The sequence below is a fragment of the Vulpes vulpes genome, chromosome 2 (assembly GCF_048418805.1).
Source record: "Vulpes vulpes isolate BD-2025 chromosome 2, VulVul3, whole genome shotgun sequence".
Classification (NCBI taxonomy): Eukaryota; Metazoa; Chordata; class Mammalia; order Carnivora; family Canidae; genus Vulpes; species Vulpes vulpes.
The window spans coordinates 25,048,440-25,067,670 of record NC_132781.1 but is presented as its reverse complement, the minus strand read 5'-3'; the positions used below and the strand labels follow the sequence as shown (position 1 = coordinate 25,067,670).

Here is a 19,231-nt window from a genome sequence, read left to right as displayed (position 1 = left end):
AGGAGACAACGCAAAGTATGATAAGCAAATTCCCTAGCATAGCAGAGGTTGATTAATGCCACAGAGAGTGTAAATCAGGGTAAAGAAGGTGGTGGTGGAGGGCAGCCCGGGTGGCTCAGTGGTTTAGTGCCGCCTTCAGCCCAGGATGTGATTCTGGAGACCTGGGATCGAGTCCCACATTGGGCTCCCTGCGTGGAGCCTACTTCTCCCTCTGCCTGGGTCTCTGCCTCTCTCTCTCTCTCTTATGAATAAATAAATAAAATCTTTAAAAAAAAAAGGTGGTGGAGAGGGATGCGATTTTAAATAGTGGACAGAAAGCACTCAGTGACAGTTGAAGACTTTCCCTGTTGTCCAACAAAATCCAACATTTCCCATTCTGTAGGGATGGGGAGCAGGACGCACTGTGCTACAGCTGCCCAGGTGACCCACACACAGATTTCCACTAGTATGAGCTCCTGCAGGGCCTCCCAGTGAAGCTCACGATGAGCCTCAAAGCCAGTGCTCAGTCTTGCTGTCTGTCCAGGAGTAACTCAGTCACCAGTCTAACAAGTGAGCAGTACTGGGCAATGGTTATCAGTGTGGCTGGCTGTGTCCTGGCATTTATGATCAAAAGCAACCTACAAGATCAGAGCAGGAGAACCCATCTGATGGACTCAGCACCTTACCTTTGTGCAGGCAAATATTTTAATCTAGAATGATTTCTAGCTTCCATCTTTCCACAGAAAATGAAAATTTAAATTTTCACAGGGTGATTATTTACATTTCTTGAAGTTCTACAAACTCTAATTGTATCTTCTCTCTTGGCCAAACTCTCATGTCCAACCAAAATCACTCTCTATTTTAGCTCACTTCCTCTGAAAATTACTTATAACCGTAAGCAATGGAGGAACCTCAGAAATCTTAGCAAATATTTTATGACCCAGATTTTTCTTATTATTTCTCCTGTGGGCCCACTCTTCAAAGACTGTGCTTGTCCATCACTAAGTGCCCAATAATAAAATCTCATTTTTTGTTTCTTTTAATTGACCAAAGACATGTAGCTGACAATCAGAGCTTCTAAAAAGAGAAAACCAGTTGGCTATTCCTGTCAAACATGAAGAATCATAAAGCTTTTAAAAAGTAAAAGGGCTGCAGACTTACTAGGGCTGAGTACACAATTTCCATGTTTATACTACTGTTGAAATCCTCAGACCTCTATTTCTACCAAGGTTGACCCCTAAAGAGCTTGGCATCTCATGCTGGAAATGAGTGACTTTCCTCATTAAACAAAGAGAAACCTATTCTAGAGAGAAGAAGCATAGCCAAAGCTGGGATGACATGCCCACGCCCTCCTGTGTGTGTATCTTCCTCTGTGCCATATTGCCATATCTTGTCTGCCTTCTTTTTGTATGCCAGGTGGATCTGGTCATGGAAAACGAAGCAGAGCAGATCCCCCCAAAGTGCTCCAACACCCACCCTTTTCCCACCAGCCACCACCTCTGTAGTCTTACCTTGCTCGCAGTTTTCCACTGTACCATATTGAGCAAGCAGGCTGTCCAGCACCTAGGAGCATAGCAAAGGGAAGAAGGCTACTCTGAGCATCCCAGGAACTATCACAACCACCAGATACCCTCTCCCCAAAGCAAGGTGGTACAGGCAGAGCCTTAGGTGGGGACTGAGTAGTATCACCTGTTCAGCTTCCCTTTTCTAGGGTACCGATGCTGATGGTGATTTGTTAGGGTATCTTCGAAGAAATGTACTTGAGCACGGAAAAGGATTTGAAAGACTTTTTGGAATAGACTTGGGCCGCTGGGGTCCCCAAATCAACTTCTGCCATCACTAAATTCCGGGCTCAAGGAACAACCTACCCACCTCCCTAATGCCTCTCATGACAAGGATAAGCCCAAAAAAGCTAACATGGGTAGTCCTGGGCTGAAAATGAGACCCAGCACTGGCAACCCTAGTCTAGCCCCCAAACCACCAGGGGGACCTCCCCAGTCATCCCTGCTGACTCAGACTGACCCGGGCTTTCTTTCCATCCCCACCACCCCACGCCTTGAGTTTCCCCCAATCACTTACTTCCCAACGGAGCTGGGGTGGGATATTTCGGATCTGAATTTTCCGACTCCTGAAATAAGAGGGAAAAGGATTAATGATGCTCTGGATGCTATAGGGACCTATGACCCTGCAGTGTTTAATTCCTTTATTAGTTTTGATCTCCCTACCTTCTGTTCAACACTCAAGTCTAAGAATCCAAGAATGATAACCTTTGGGAATGAAGACTTGGGGTGGAGGGGTGCCTCCCTTGAGAATGTAAATTATCAGTGCTACCACAGATATGACGCCTAAGATCAGGTGCCCTCAGCACCAGGGTAACACCAATCACATATGCTTCAGTTGTCCCTCTACTTGTCTTGCCCTCTGTTTTCTTCACTAACCACCTATTTTCATCTCTTACCTCCCACTACGTTTCAGGCACTTAGGAATACCAAGCTGCTACAGAAGACATCATTTATTAATCTGATGCCCATTTAACTGTTGCCTACTTCATGCTATATTTTGTTCTAGACACTGGGGACATTGTGACAAAACAATGTGTCTGGCCCTAAGGTACTCAGTTTATTGGGAGAGACATACATGCAAACAAATTACGACAGGATAATAGTAAGGTTGTTAAGTGTTTTATTTGACAGAGAAAGAGCACAAGCAAGGGGAGCAGAGGGAAGAGGGAGAAGCAGACTCCCCCCGCTGAGCAAGGAGCCCAAAGCAGGCTCAATTTCAGGACCCTGGGATCATGACCTGAGCTAAAGGCAGACACTTAACTGACTGAGCGACCCAGGCACCCCTAGTCAAGTATTTTTTATACAGGTATGGATTTTAATCTGTGTTGCACTTAACAGTACTGACCTTAAAATTATTTCCACTTCTTTGAGGCTCACTTTCCTTTCTTTGCACAACAGGAATAATACCTATTCATAGGGTGGTTTCAGGTGATGTTAGAGAATATTAGATTTTAGCAAAGGGCTTCAAGCAGATGCATCCAGAATACTAAGGAAGAAGCGATTAACACACAACACAGCATCATGACCGCCACCTTCCCTCCTTCCAAATGAGGGTACTTTCTCCTTCCCATCTTTCAAATACCTCTTAAAAGTGTCATTTTCCCCAGAAAGGCTTTCAGGTCCAAGGTTGATTCCCAGGGCAATTAACTGCTCACTACCCAAATCGATGCCCTAATCCCTGGGCTTACAACATTTCAATTGACTTGATCTTCACCAGTCAATTGTCATTTATGTCTTTGCATATCCCTGATCAAACTTAGTTTGGGGACACAGTCCAATAAAACATTAACAGCATGAAGGAAATCTGACCTGGGAAGCAAGAAAATCCTGTTCTAGCTCTTAAAACTACCCGATTGGGTCTTCTGATTAAGCCAAGTATAAGCTTCAGGCCTCAGTGTTCCTACTGGGCCCATGTCAGCTCCTGCAAAGCTAGGGGTGCAGGGTGCTGAAAACACATAGGAACAAAGGAAGAGATGCTCCGCTCCAATGTTTCCCTCTTGGCTGTCCCTAGGCCAGCTCACTCATTCCATCCCTGTGACCCTAAATGTCTTAAGCTGCAAAATGGAAAATGAAAGAGTCACTAAGATCCCTTCGAGCTGTGCAGCTCTGAGCATGAAAAGTATTGATGAAATACACAAAGGAAATCTCTTCCTGGGACAAAATGACTTCCGGGAAGAGGAGACACATGTGGAAGGGAATCTATGTGTATGGCTCTCTATCTCATTTGGTTCATGAACCTGATCTATGGTCATCAGAATGCAATGCAGGCCAAGAGTAAGGATAGCAAACTTCAACTCCACTCCCAGGTCTTCAGAATTCCCACCAGGCCACTTTCTTCTATTGCATTCATAGGCAAAGGAGGGAGACCCTCGGCATCTGCCCTTGTGAGGGATGTCCCATATAACACTCATTTTGTGCCCGAAGGGGAAGAGAAAACACAAAAACTCTCACCATCAAAGCCCAACTGTTAGAGAATTGAAGAAGAGATGGGTACAGCATTGGAAGACTGAGGACACTGATCTCGCTTGATGCCAATAACAGGAGTCACTCCCTCTAGCAAACTCTTGTGGATGAAGGGCTGAGGCTATCTTCCTGGGAGTTCAGACCAGTAGGGTTTATTTAAAGCAACCCCTGTGCGGGAGGCTCAGTTTGAAGATGGCTCTTTCAAGATGGCCCCTTAGCATAATCTCTGGGCAAGGGTCAAAAACACAGTCCTACTTCAAAACTCCCAGTTTTAGGGGCTTTCTTTCCAGGGTAGGGAAGAGTTAGGGAGAGGATGGTGTGAGGGAATCAAATCTCAGTTTGGGGTTTTAATCCATATCCTGAAAGCAATGGCAGTCTGGAATGTCTGGAATGTTCCAGGAGAAGGAGGGGGAGGAGGGCAGGGCCACACAACCAATGAAAGAAAAGACCTCTGGGCAGCCCTCTCCAACCCCCAATAGGCAGACACCCACCCCTCGAGGACACACACACACCCAATCCTGGGAACCCCTTGAGGCCTCCAAACCTCCCTTCAGCAAGCCCCCAACCCTGACAAACACACAACAGAAGCCTCGGAAGACCCTTTGTCTTTTAAGCCCTTGGCCTGGTTTCTATTACTTATGGTGCTACCTAATTTCTTTCAAGCACAAAGCACACGGAGCGGTGTTGGCAACTGTACCCAATCCTCCCTGCCCAGGACTGCTGGTTAAGTATGGAAGGCCAGGTGGCAAGCTGGGCCAGGGCAGTATGCTGGGGGCTTAGGGGTCTAGAGACAAGCTACGAGCATCTGATGAGGTATTCCTTTGCTCTGCACCTTACTTTCCACCTGTGGAAAGTGACCGAGCTTTCGTGAGGACTTAAAGAAGTGTGAGTGAAGGTGCCTGACTTGGAGTGGGTGCCCAATCCCTGTACCAGTCGTCAGGAGCCCAGACAAGCTTAGGAAGAGAGAGGGAGGAAGGAAGGGCTGAAAACGAGCACTCAGTGTGATGGGAACAGTCATTATAATATTTAGACTTCACTGCTGGGGATGCAGTGGGCCTACAATCCTGCTCCCCTGCCTCTCTTGACAGCTAAAGGGTTATGGTCTGGTCCAGGGACGCATTCCACATGCCAGTGTATCAGCTTCCATGAGGTAGAACAGTACCTCTGCCCTACAGGTAACAACAGAGCACTATACTGAGCCAATCTTGGAGTGCCTAAACCTCAACATCCTTGTTCAGAAATGGCAAAAGAATGCCTAGAGGTTCACCCAGGAACTGATAAACCTGTCGAGTGATAGCCCCTGGCAATGAAAGCAATGGTTTCACCAACCCAATTATTTCCCTGGGTGCCAACACCCTGTAGATTGCCTGTCCTGGCACGAAGGGCAGTTATCAAGCCCTGGGGCAGCTCCCAACACAGAGCAACCACAGGGGATCCATCTGGAGGAAGTGGTGGGGAAGGGAGGGGGCCCATGAGGGCCACAGAGACCAAATGACCATATTTCTCAAGCCCTGGGGGACTTCAGAGAGAACAGAGTGAGAGAGCACCCATGCAACAGCATAAGGAAATAAGCAGCAAACCAAGAATTTCCGGAAACACAGGAGCTGGATACCCGGAAAGGGATGTGGTTGGGAGTCCTCCCTGGGAAGGAAGTTCTCGTCCTTTTCACCTTCTCAGAGAAGTGTTACTGACTTAGACTGGAAAGGAAAACAGGTCAGTTAGGGAAGGGCCGAACATCTGAGGAATGCTTAACAGATGCCAAGCTGAAATTCACCACTTGCTGGAAGACTCTTATTACCCATGAAGGTGGGGTCCACGGCTCCACTTTACAGACCAGGGCTCCAAGAACGCAAGATTATCTTTGCCAAATCACACAGGTACTAAAAGCCAGAGACAGACTTTGAACTCAAAACCTGTCTGATTCCGGGCTCTGTGCCTTGTCCCCTACGCTGCTGTTTTGATGGGAGAAAGGAGACAAAAAGCCTGTGCTAAAATTCAGTCAAGTTAGGCCAAAGAACAAATTAAAAATATTCAGGGCCTCCTGGGTGGCTCAGCAGTAGAACATCTGCCTTTGGCCCAAAGTATGGTCCTGGAGTCCTGGCATCGAATCCTGCATCAGGCTCCCTTCATGAAGCCTGCTTCTCTCTGCCTATGTCTCTGCTCTCTCTGTCTCTCATGAATAAATAAATACAGTCTAAAATAAAAAAATTAAAAATTAATATTCAGAATTCAGGGGTGCCTTGGGGGTTCAGTCAGTTAAGTATCTGCTTTCAGCTCAGATCATGATCTCAGGGACCTAGGATGGAGACCCATATTTGGTCACATTGGGCTCCCTGCTTCTCCCTCCTGGGTCCTGATCCCAAGGTCCTGTGAGTCCCACATTGGACTCCCGGGGTGGGGGGCTGCTTCTCCCTCTGCCTATGTCTCTGCCTCTCTCTCTCATGAATAAATAAAATCTTAAAAAAAAAATAGTTACAGATTAAAAATAAGGTGTCCAGGATTTGCTTCAAAATAATTAGAAAAAATAAATACCAATGGATAGGAGTTGTTAATTTCTAAAGCTAGGTGATGAGTACCTGGGAGATTTATTACATTATTCTTTCTACTTTTCTGTTTAATTTTTTTCCATAATTAAAATTGTTTTGTTTTAAGCAGGGCTCAAACCCACGACCGTGAGATCAAGACCTGAACCGAGACCAAGAAGTCAGACACTTCATGACCGAGCCACCCAAGAGCCCCTAAAATTGTTTTTTAAATTATTCTAGCTTACCCAGTTTTAAAAGTCATAGCAGGTTCCAAAATAATGGATCTAACTAATGATATTTTCCAGTTGGTGTTGGACTAGCAAGAATGCAAGCCTTGGTGTGGTGAGCCTGCTGGTCTGGAAGGGGTCATGGGCCTGGGGTCTGGTATCCAGAGGAACAGATATACAAATGGTAATCTATCTTTTCATAATGAAGCCTCTCTGCAGAGCAGAATGCACCCTAGATACAAGGACTCCAGGTCTCCTGGAAAAAGGCTGAAAACTGCCCCAGGAAGTGTTCTATTCCTCTTCCACCTCCACAACCCCAAGGGAAGGAATCTGACCCCTCCCCTGGAAGAAGGAGTTCCTTTAAACTAGGGTGGGGTAAATCAGTGGAAGGTGGGGGGAGGTGGAGGGAAGCAGCAACAGGTTTTGGCAATCTTGTCAAGCTTGGGGCCCCCAGATCAAGATTCCAACCTGGACTTTCATCTCCTCAGAGAACCAGGATTAAACTGGGATTTCCAGATTAGATGCTCCACTCCAGCTGCCCTCCATCCTCCAGGCTGTGATTTTCTGACAAGCAGACCGTGTGGCCTTGGCCAAGTCCAGCCTTCCAACACTCTGGACCTCTGTTTCTCACAACTGGGAAACAAGAATTAGGATTGTCTGTTTTACAAGGTCGTGTGTTTCCAGACAGGTATCAACCCTGTCTACCTATAGAAAGAGGTATTCTTAATCTGAAGGATTTTCTGTAACCTAAGGTCTTAAAGAGTGGTTCTTAACACCCACCCCTCTGAACACCTTTGTTGATACTTCGTTCCCATTAGGAATGTGATAAAAGCTAAGAAAACTATACTAGAAAAGTGCCAGCATTTCGCACACAATTTCTTCAAGTTCCCAGGAGTTAAAGACTTTGGAATCCATCCGTAAGTCCACAGTTAAGACATCCTCTCACACGTCTACACATTTAACTTCATCCCACATCCCAAAGATGCCCCAGTATTCGCTCAAGCCTGCAGGTGGCTCTTCGAGAAGCTGGGAAGAAACTAAGCCAAGGCAATGAGAAAATGAGGCTGGCTGGGGATTGGGCTGGAGTGATGACTTGGCTGAAGTGGTGACTTGCATGTCGGCAAAGAGTAAGCAACAAAGGTTTCAAAAACCTGCAGGAGCACACATGCTTGCTTTTTCATCCACAGGCAAACTCATGACCATGGCTTGTGCTTTGGTTTCTGTAGTCCAGCTGCTGCACTCAGTCATTCTACAAATTTTTCTTGGCCCCTACTAAGCACCAGGGCAGTGCTGTCCACACCACAATAGCCACTAGTCACATGTGGCTTTTGAGCCACTGTATTGTGGGTACTGCAACTGAGGCACGGAATACTCGTTTTCGAGGTATTTATATAATTGAACTTTTCCTCTGTAAAATTTGTGAAATACTGATCAGGGGACACCTGGTTGACTCAATGGGTTGAGCGTCCCACTCTACATTTCCACTCAGATCATGGTCTCAACCCCCGCCTTGGGCTCCATGCTCAGCAGAGTCTGCTTAGGATTCTCTCTCCCTCGCCCTGCCTGGCCCCCTACCACCGCACACACTCTAAAAATCTTTACAAATAATTCAAATACTGATCAAATATTTCCAATGAAAACTTAGCATTTGAATTAGATAGGCTCAAAATATAAAATAACACACATTCAGATTCCTTACAACTTTGTACATGCCCCCCCAAATAAGACCTCATTATTACATTGACTGCATGCTGAATTAATACCATTTTCAAATTCTAAATTAATTTTAGAATTAACCTTTCTGGGACACCTGGGTGGCTCAGAGGTTGAGCGTCTGCCTTTGGCTCAGGACATGATCCTGGAAGTCCTGAGATTGAGTCCCACATTGGGCTTCCTGCATGGAGCCTGCTTCTCCCTCTGCCTATGTCTCTGCCTCTCTCTCGGTCTCTCATGAATAAATAAAATCTTAAAAAACTTTCACATTATTTTCACTCTTTTCTGACATAGCTATTAGGGAATTTCAAAAATTTAAAAAGAATCTAAGCCAAAAAAATGAAGAAAATTTACGTATGTGGCTGTCACTGCATTTCTGTTGGATGGGCCTGGGCACTGTGCTAGAGCAGAGCATAAGGTGATGGCAGACAGGTAAGCCTCCTGCTCTCAAGGAGTTGACCGTCAAGTAGGGGATCCCATTGGTTAAAGATGCGAGAAGGGGTGTACAATGGTAAATGAGTGGAGGGGTTGTCCGCAGGATCTCTTTACAAGTGGGTGATCCTGCTGACTCTTCAACAAGAGACTCCCCTGTGGCTGACGCTATAGTAGAAGCACCCTCCCGAAGCTGGCTCTCCTCCCAGTTTTTTCCAGCTGGAAGTCACACATAAAAAATGCCCTAAAGTGCCAATCCCTGCCTTTTCCCTAAGACCACCATTGACCCAGTCCTTCTCCACCCTGCCTCCTTATCCCTAGAGGGTGGAGAGGTGAAGAAAATAATTGTCCAGGAAAGCCTCTGAAGGGGGCGGACCTGGCACGCTCCAGGCATGGCAGTAGCTGAGAAAGGGGGCGGGGCTCGAGAGGGGAGGAGGAGCTGGCCCAATGCCCAGGGCTCCGTGCCAGGCTGATCCAGAGGCAGGGCAGCCAGACAGGCGGGCTGTCGGGTGGGCTGATGGGCAGGGTAGGGCCTGGAAAGGAAATCAACCTACTGAACGGTACAGAACTAGGCAGAGGATGTCACCACCCAGGTGAATGCCAAGGTGTGTGTGTGGTAGGGAACGGGTTAGGGGACTTGGAAGGCAGGGACACCAGTGCAATGTATCTGTGGTCCCGTGAACACAGTCTTTTAAATGTACATAGTGCACATGTACTGTTTCACATATGCTCGGACTCCTGTGCTAACGCTGAGGATAAGCAGAAAGAAAAATCAAATCTCCAGGAGAGACTGGGATGAGCCATGCATCACCCCCCTCAACCTCTGGAAGGCTCTATATCATGTTAAATATGCTCCCAGTCTACCTGGAAGCAGGGAAGCAGGTAGGGGGCAGGGAGGAGTTGCTAGCCTGCTTACATGACTAAGGATGTGCGCGGGTGCGCACATGGAAGCCCAGTGCTATCAAGTTCCAACTCAAGGAAATCAGATTCATACACTGAAGCGAGAGGGAGTAAGCCCCTCAAGCCTGAGAGGCTCTTCACCAGCCACCTTTATTTGACAGCTGGAGAAACCAGGGCTCAGAAAAACAAGGAAAAGAGCCTTGGCAATGCTAAGGTAGAACTGGAACTCAGCTCTCTTCTGAGGCTGGTCTGTGCTCATCTCACCAAACCTTACTGCTTTCTCTCTGACAAGAAGTGTTAACACAGCAGAAGCTTGTATAGCCCCGATGTCAGTAGCAGGAAAAATGCCCATATTCTGTATGGCTAAGTGCATGCCAACTGGCTTTTACTGCATGCGGCTCTAATTTGGGCATAGGGTTTAACTCACAAAAGAGCTAACTATACTATAATACGGCTGGATGACTGTCAGAAAAATGTTAGCAGTGTAGAAGGATAGTAACCAAAAATTCTTCCAAAATCTCGTATACGTCTAGGGATAGGCAAGGAAGCAAAGGTGAGACATGAAGCGGGGAAGGTGCTAACCGGTGTTAGCAAGCAAACCTCAAAGCAGGAATACTTCGCTCGGTTCACTCATTTTGGAAATAAATGGTTTGACAAGACAGCCCACATTTTTTTTCTTGCCCATCTGGGCAGCACCAGAGAAGAAGCCAAAACAGAAGCTCTGAGACAGTGGAGCTCTTTCCAGACAAATTTCAAGTCAGCCTGGGCCAACTGCTTCTCCCTCCTTCCACCCTGCTCCCTGACTAGAATTGCACTCTTTCACCTGAGTGATTCCTAGAGCCGGAGCTGGCCATTTGAGCGCTGCAAGGTGAAGTAGGAGGCTATGGAGACATCTGGAGAAGCCTCCAGAATAAACCTAACTTGTGGGGACAAGTGATAAAGAGGTGACTCAACGGGACAGCATACCCTTCCCTGGTGGAAGCAGCGATGGTGTGGGGATCAGAAATGAACTGCTGTGGACACTATTCACCAACCTTCTCAGGCTGGCAGTGAGAAGTGTTTCCAGCCTCTTCACCGGAGGGAGGGGGGGGGGTGGAAGCTAATATAATCTGAGAGGAAAAGGCACAAGGTGGGGGGGGCTAGAAAGACCATTCCTGCCCCAACCTCACCAGACGTTGGCTGAACCCTCATCCCCCAGCGGAGATGTCAGCACCTCTCCAGAAAGCTTAAGAGCCAAATGGTCTATCCCCCTGGGACCCAGAGACCTGGCTGAGTGAGGACAGAGCTGGCACTCAGCGGAAAGCAGCATGGGGCATGCCTCAGAAATAGAAAGGCTGAGTCTGTCCTGGGGTGGCAACCGCAAGTTGGAGAGCCCAGTTCATGACAGGGTTTTGTGGTGGGAGCTCTCAGAAGCAAAGATAAGGAAACTAGACCAGCCTCAAGAGAAATCAGTCTTCAGCACCTCAATTCCCCACTGAGAAAAAGACCCTGTGGGACTTAGCACAGTTCTTGGAATCATCACCACTGCCTGTGAAAGGATAGGAACGTATCCCAGTATATATTGAAAAATAATAATTGACCATTCCATGAGTGGAAAGGAGCCTCCACTGTGTCCCTCCTGGAGGTTAACCACCTCAAGGCAATTCTCCTCTACAGGCCCCCATCACCCCCCTGCAAAGACCAACTGGGAGTCAGGAACTTCAGGGGCTTGTGTTGGTCTCTCCCCAGCGGGGCGGGGTAGTTGTCAGGTAAGTCCCCTCGGACATGGACACCCGTCCCCGAGGCAGGCGTAGATGGCCTTTGGGTAGGCCTTTCCCCCCAGCCCAGGGACGCGCCCAGGAGTCGCACCAACACCTTCCAAGATGGTGCAGCGAGCAGGGTCTCAGACTCGCCGGGAGAGCCCGGTGGCGAGCGGGGCCTTCCTGCCGCCGAGAGCGGGGGCAGACAGGGCAACGGCCGAGAAAGAGGTGCCTGGGAAGGGCGGCAGCAGCTGAGGGTGGGGGAGGGCTGGCAGCAGCTGGGGGGAGGAGGGGAGCCCTCATGAACGGGCAATTGAGAAGGCCCGAGCAGCTGAGCGGCCGCGCTGGCGTCGCCGGGCCTGCGCCCCACGCGGGCGGCCCCTTCCCCCAGCCCCTCACCTCGCCCAGGGAAAGCTGAGCACGCGGCCTCCCACCCCAGCCGCTGGGTGGGCCGCGTCGGCTGCTCAGGGAGGGGGCAGGCGCTGCCCCCCGGGCACCGCCCCCCTCCCCACGGCTGCAGGCTCGGCAATCTAGAAGATTCTGCGGCCAGAACCCCCTCGGACCCCGACTGGCTCGGGAGCCGGTCCCGCGCGGCCCAGGGGGCCCTCGGCTCCTCAGCAGGGCCCGGGGGGATGGGGGGATGGGGGGCGGGGAGGGGCCCAGCGCCCCCGGGGCTGCCGGGTGGGGGTGGGGACAGGACTTTGCCCTTTGTCTCTCTCACTCCAGAGCCACCGGCCGAAACCCGACCCCATGAGCGAGCCAGGCAGCCAGCGAGGGGCAGGCTCCCCCTCCGGGGTCCTTTAGTAAATCCAGACCCGACCTCCCTGTGGTCAGGGCTGTGACTGAGGTGGTCCTGTGGGGGAGGGGGCTTCCCGCCTGCAAACAGGCCTGCAAGCATTTAAGTGGGAACCGGTTGGGGGTAGGGGGCCGGGAGAGGGCTGGAAGTGAGGCCGCAAAAGCTGGAGGGGACAGAATGGCCCGGGAGGCGGCATTCCTTAGAGACCTCGGCCGGGCTGCAGGAGGAGGCAGCACCGGGCGGGAGGCCTCCCACTGAGAAGGCTGGAACCGAGGCTCGGGAGTGGGCTGGGCTGGGCCAGAGGCACCGACCGAGGGGGCCTTCCCGGCCTGGAGGAAAAAAGACCCTCTAACCCCGGGAGTCCTGGGAGCCCCGTCGGAAAAGTTGCAATCCCAGAGTCCTCCCCTCCCACACGGAGTAGGGCATTTGTCTGGGGGTGAGAAGGACCTTCTTTGTCTGCCCTCTTGGGGCGTCATCATTTAATGATAATTTTATTAACTCACATTTGCACGGTACTTTAGAGTTTACCAGGTCCTCCTTTGCACCACACCTCCTATGTACTAGAACAGTGACTAGAGGTTGATTTGAGCCTCTGAACCCCCACAGACGAATGAGAGTATTTCCATTCTGCAGTTCCAAACAGGCTCAGAGAGGTTAAGTGACTAACCCAAGATGACACTAGCCAGGAAGCGTCCCTGCTCCTCCTCATCAGCAGAAACAAGGTGCCTGACTTCTTGCTCCTCAAAAACATACATAAGCTATGAATTATGATTCTGTAGGCTTGTAACCAAGGTGAACTCTTTGTCCCTTTCTGCTAGGAGGAGGGGGAGGGGAAGAGAAGTATCTCAATCCCTGCCCTTCCCCCCAGCCTCCCATTTTCCCTGGGGTTGAACCCAAACAAAGAGTAGTGAGGAGGGGAAAACCAGCCAAAGGCTCCAGCCCTGAAGCCTACCAGAATGCCAGAGGATGAAGCCCCTTCTAACTCAAAATACCTAGCTTATTTCACGGGTTTTCTGGAGATGGGGAAGTTGCAGGTGAGGAAATGAGAAACCAGAAAGGATAGAGACCCCGGGGTAAGCCTGGGTGGCTCAGCGGTTTAGCGCCACCTTAGGCACAGGGCCTGATCCTGGCAACCCCGGAATCGAGTCCCATGTCGGCCTCTGGCTCCCGTATGGAGCCTGCTTCTCCCTCTGCCTGTGTCTCTGCATGAACAAATAAGATCTTTAAAAAAAAAAAAAAAAAAAAAAAGATAGAGACCCCGGATCCCACAACATCTGGGGAAATGGCAGGCTGAGATGGATACCTGAAGTTTAACCCCACTGAAGTCCTTCTCCACTTCACTCAGCTCTCTGTGGGTCTTTTTCATTCTAAAAGCAGAATCCCCTTTCCCATCTTAGCTGCCCAGACGAGAGGTGACTTTTCTCAGGTTTGATTTGTTTCGTTTTGTTTTAAGATTGCCTGAAAATCCCAACAGTGAGAGGAAAATAAAATGCAATGCAGGTATAAAACACCTGGGGAAAAAATAAAAAATAAAAAATAAAAATAAAACACCTGGGGAAGAAGAGTTTCAGAACAGGGAGAAATCCATGTTGGGCGTGTTTTTATTTGCTAGCCTTATGCTCTACCCCCAGAAAAGCTCAAGGTAAGATTCAGTTTCTTTGAATGGTAGAGGATCACCTGTCCCTCCCTTCTAAGAGAGCTCAGCTTTAGAGGTAGAAAGACTTGGGTTTGAATCCCAGCACTACTACCTGTTCAAAGTATAGACCCTGGCTAAGTTACTTTAACCACTCAAGAGCTTCAGCCTCTTCTTCTGTAGAAGGGAAGACACCTGCAAGAGTTCTTTATGAGGATCCAGTGAAAGTCCCACTGCTTAAATGTGACGAGATAGTCCATAAACACTCCCTCTAATTGTAGAAGGAGCTCATCTTTTGATCTGGATCACCTTGAACAGAGCTCTGGAGCAAAGATGCTCAATAAGGGAATTAAACAAGGACATATGCCCTACCTGCCGGAGGGCCTCTGTACAACAATGCTATCCCTTTCTTCTAGATCAATTGTCTTCCCATCATCATCTCCCTGTCAATCCATAATGCTCTCCTTAATCCACCCCTATTTTGTCTGCCTATCCTCCAAAACACAGCTTGGCTCACTCAAAGCCTCCCTCCTCTATTTTAGTCGCTCAGAATGTGTGCCTCCCATTTTAATACATAGTCTCTTGGCCTCTTCTGTCCCACAGCTTTTCCTGGATCTAAAGTGAAAATGCTGGAGGCCAGAGATTTTTATCTTGTACCTCTTATGCAGTTCCCTCTCTCAATCCTTGTCTCTTACCCACTCTGAAAAAGACCCAAAGGTGCTAAAAAAAAAACCCCAATAATTAGTATTAATACCAAGAGAGGGGTCAGGCAAAGACACCCGTTTTATGTAGGACAAAGCAGTGCCACTCTGTAGGAAAAAGCAAAACTGGCCATGGTTTAAATACCACTACAGGGAGGGTGGAATGGAGAGTTACTGTTTACTGGGTATGGTTTTGGTCCTGCAGGATGAAAAGAGTTCTAGAGATGAATGCAGGCGATGGCTGCCCAACAGTGTGTTCTTTTTTTTTTTTTTTTTTTTTCCAACAGTGTGTTCTTGATACCACTAAGCTGTGCGATTAAAAATGGTCAGATAGTAAATGTCATATTATATATGCTTCATCACATAAGATTATTTAAAAGGTATTTAATTATTTTAAAATACTTAAAATATATTTTTTAAGATTTTAGCAACGCCTGGGTGGCTCTGTCATTTGTGCAGCTGCCTTCAGCTCTGGTCATGATCCTGGGGTTCGTGGAACAGAGCCCCCACATCAGGCTCCATGCTCGGTGGGGGTCTGCTTCTCCCTCTCCCTCTCTTTCATAAATAAATTAAAATCTTTAAAAATACTTGAGAGGAACGCCTGGGTGGCTCAACAGTTTAGTGTCTGCCTTAGGCTTGGGGCATGATCCCGGGATTCTGGAATCAAATTCCACATTGGGCTCCTTGCGGGGAGCCTGCTTCTCCCTCTGCCTATGTCTCTGCCTCTCTCGCTGTTTCTCATGAATGAATAAGCAAAATATTTTTTAAAAATATTTGAGAGAAAGCACAATAGAGCAAGCGAGTACTTGCACACACGTGGAGAGTGGGCGAAACGGAAGGGCAGAGAGAGGGAGAAGCAGGCTCCCCACTGAGCAGGGAGGACCCAGGGGCTTGATCCTAGGACCCCAGGGACCATAACCCAAGCCAAAGGCAGATGCTCACTCAATCAACTGAGCCACCCAGGTGCCCCTTAAAAATTTTAGATTTTATTTATTTATTCATAAGAGACACAGAGAGAGAGAGAGAGAGAGAGGCAGAGACACAGGCAGAGGAAGAAGCAGGCTCCACGCAGGGAGCCCGATGTGGGACTCGATCCCAGAATTCCAGGATCACGACCCAAGCCTAAGGCAGACGCTTAACCGCTGAGCCACCCAGGCGTCCCCAGGTGCCTTCAAATTATTTTTAATTTAGGGGTGCCCGGCTGACTCAGTTGGTAGAGCACTCAATTATTACAACCTTGGGGGTTGTAATTGTGAGGCCCCATTGGGTGTAGAGATTACTTAAAAATAAAATCGTATAAATAAATAGATAAGTTATTTTTAATTTAAAGGTTTGTTTTTTTTTTTTAAATTGGGGCACCTGGGTGGCTCAGTTGGTTAAGCTTCTGCCTTTGGCTAGATTCGTGGTCCTAGCGTCCTCGGATCAAGCCCCACACAGTCAGGCTCCCTACTCAGCAGGAAGTCTGCTTCTCTCTCTGCCCCTCCCCCCTGCTCATGCTCTGTCTTGCTCACTCGCTCTCTCAAACTTTAATTTCAAAATTTTTTTAGTTTAAAATTCTCTTAAAATACTAAGGAAAAAGTTTAAATATAAAAGCTCCTGGAGAGGGATGTGTAGGTGGCTCAGTGTTTTAGCGCCTACCTTCGGCTCAGGGCATGATCCTGGAGTTCCAGGATCAAGTCCCACATCGGGCTCCCTGCATGGAGCCTGCTTCTCCCTCTCCCTTTGTCTCTGCCTCTCTCTGTCTCTCTCATGAATAAGTAAAATCTTAAAAAAAAATAAAATAAAAGCTCCTGGAGAAAAATGAACTGATAAGTTGTATTTCCTTCCATCTTCACTCTTAAGACTGGTCTTTCACTTGTTCTACATTGTATTTCTAAAACCTGGCAGAGGGCATGGCACACAATAGTAGACTCTGAATATATAAAATGAGTGAACATACGGGTGCATGAATGAACGAATACACCATGAGAGGTACCAAACTTCACAGCAAAATGCTAGCTATCTCACCAGTCTGTACATCTTGTTAACTATTTCCTTATGTGGGATTTGGCTGTAAATATGTATCTTTAACATCTCTCCACCCCCCCTTCAAAATTTGCTAATGATTGAGTGGCAAAGTGCCCCCCCACCCCCACCCCCCCCCCCCCCAGATACCCTGGCTAAAGTTGCTGACCATGGGATGTTTTAAAAAGAGCAAATGAGCCTGGGCCTAGACAGGCTCCATTCTTCCTCTAGTTAGTTTAAATTTAGCAAACTACTCATTCAAGATAGTAAGGGGCAAGAGTAGGAAAGTGAAAAAAAATATATCTCATAGAGACATAGTATGTTTATGAAGATCATCATATTCCACCTGTCTGCCCCAGCTGATTCTGAACAGGTTATCACTCTACCTTATTCAATCTAAAAAGCCAGGAGCAGCAGCTTTGAATCAAATGGTAATAACCACAAGCAGGAAAACCCTCTAAATAAAATGACTATAGTCAGCTAGATTTTCCCTTCTCTTAACATTCAATAAAGTTGCTGGTATGGACACTCGACATAAGGAGTCAAGAGAATATTCTTCCGAATGCTGCTGCCTCCCCAAGCCCACATTCCCTGTCTAGTCTCTGCTCAGAACACACTGGCTGTAGCCACCAACAGTCTGGTCTGCGAAGGATCATCTCTACTCTTTAATTTCGGGTTCTGTCTCCAAATCCTGCCAAAGCAACTGCTCTATTATAGTTGGACTTCTCCTCCCAAACAACTTAGAGACCTGGAGGAGGAAGCAGAATAAATATTTCTAGCTCCGAACAGACATCCTCACCAAGTTTACTCCACCCCGCCAGCCCCCACTTGAGTTCCTGTCTCCCCTCATTTTGTCCTCTTCATCTTCAGAGTACCTCATGGGAAGTTAAGGAGCCCCTAGCAATCCCAGACACCACTCCAGAAAAGAGGCAACACACATCATTCCACATAAACTAATTGTAAAACCCTTTATAGTAACTGATTAAAGTCACAAGCCTGTTAAATGGCCAAAAGCCACATCCGGATTGGAAGCCCTTCCTCTTCCCGCCCCACTAAGAGGAGATTCAATCCTTAGTCCCTAGACTGAAATTTCGAAAGGGGCAAGAGGTCTGTTTGAGTGGGTGTGTGTGCACCCTTTGAGCGGGGAGGGCTGAAGAGGAAGCGTACGTCAAGGTGGGTTCTCTCTCTAGTCTGGGGGACAAGGGAAAGGGAGGCCACTGAGGCTTTGCCCTCTACAAGGGCACAGGAAGGGAAACAATTTGTGTAGGCACTTCCTGGGCATCCAGGGATCCCCAACTTCTGAAAGGCTACTTTGTTAGCTTACCAAGAGCTGAACGTCAAGGCAAACATCCCATCTCCCACCAGGTGGGGGAAGCTGCTCTCATTTCTTCCTTCCTCAGACCCCCAAGGACTCAAGAGTCCCCTTCATCCTGAACTTATTATTTTTTTATTTTTTAAAAGATTTTATTTATTTATGAGAGACACAGAGAAAGAGGCAGAGACACAGGCAGAAGGAGAAGCAGACTCCCCGCAGGGAGCCTAATGCAGGACTCGATCTCAGGACGCTGGGATCACGATGTGAGCAGAAGGCAGATGCTCAACCACTAAACCAATTCAGGCATCCCTCATTCTGAATTCTTATAACACTTACCTCATCTGCAGAATTAAGGTGGTTCCTCTTTCCCCAGTGTCCCTACCCTACCTTTTACAGTAGCCCCTAAGTGTGAAGTTTCATCTGGCCTGGGTTCAGGGCATAAGCAACAGAATATATGGCCCACTCCCTTGAGGAACATTCTCTACCACGCTTATGCGTTTTCTTCAAGTTTTTTGTCTGACAGGATGGAGTCCATAACCCAAGGGCTCTGGGGAGATTGCCCTGGTGAGCTTCATCTCCCTCTCCCAAAAAGTGGCTTTTCCTTTCAGCATACAGGTCATTAAAGCAGCCTACACATAAATCCACTTCAGTATGCCTATCCATCATTTTTCCACAAAAAATACATGTCAGAGTCACAGAAGAATCCTTAAAACACCGTACCCATGGCCTTAGATTATGCCCCAAGCTGCCCCAGTACAAAGACAGGAGGCAGAGAGGTCGTATCTAAAACAAATAATAGCAATAATAATAGTTAATGTGTAATAACAGGAGTTCACAGTTACAGAAATCAAGGCTTAAGAAGATTAACTTCTGCAGTTTCGGTCATTGCCTGACTCCAAAGCTCTTGCTTTTAAACCCTGAGCTCTCTCTCCTGGGAGACCTTTCCTCCATAGTCCTCTAAGAGGGTGGAAGGAGGCACCTAGGGTAAGTCGGGAGACCCTGACATAATAGAGCTTCCTCCCTCCTTGAGCCTCAAAAGGTCAGAATGATTCCTGTCCACCCAGCTCCTGCTGCCAAAGTGCTCAGACCCCACAAACAACCTTTACACCATTTTTTCCTGAATCCTGATTTCTCCTCTGCATCCATTTCTAACTGCATCCAATCAACTGACTATCCAATCAAATTTCACTCACACTTAACATTTTCCATTTCAAGTGGTCAAAACATCTGGATGAAGAACCA

At 48.0% G+C, this 19,231-nt stretch overlaps 1 protein-coding gene across 1 annotated transcript in view; it reads right to left on the bottom strand.

Moving 5' to 3' along the window:
* The window catches only part of IGF2BP1 (insulin like growth factor 2 mRNA binding protein 1), a 42,327-nt gene that overhangs the window by 14,525 nt on the left and 8,571 nt on the right, over positions 1 to 19,231 (bottom strand). Inside the window, exons 3-4 of the mRNA XM_025996230.2 lie at positions 2,059 to 2,107; positions 1,491 to 1,542 (exon numbers count right to left, since the gene is read on the bottom strand). Of these exons, the coding sequence (XP_025852015.1) occupies positions 1,491 to 1,542; positions 2,059 to 2,107 (101 nt within the window). The remainder of the gene's footprint in view (positions 1 to 1,490; positions 1,543 to 2,058; positions 2,108 to 19,231) is intronic.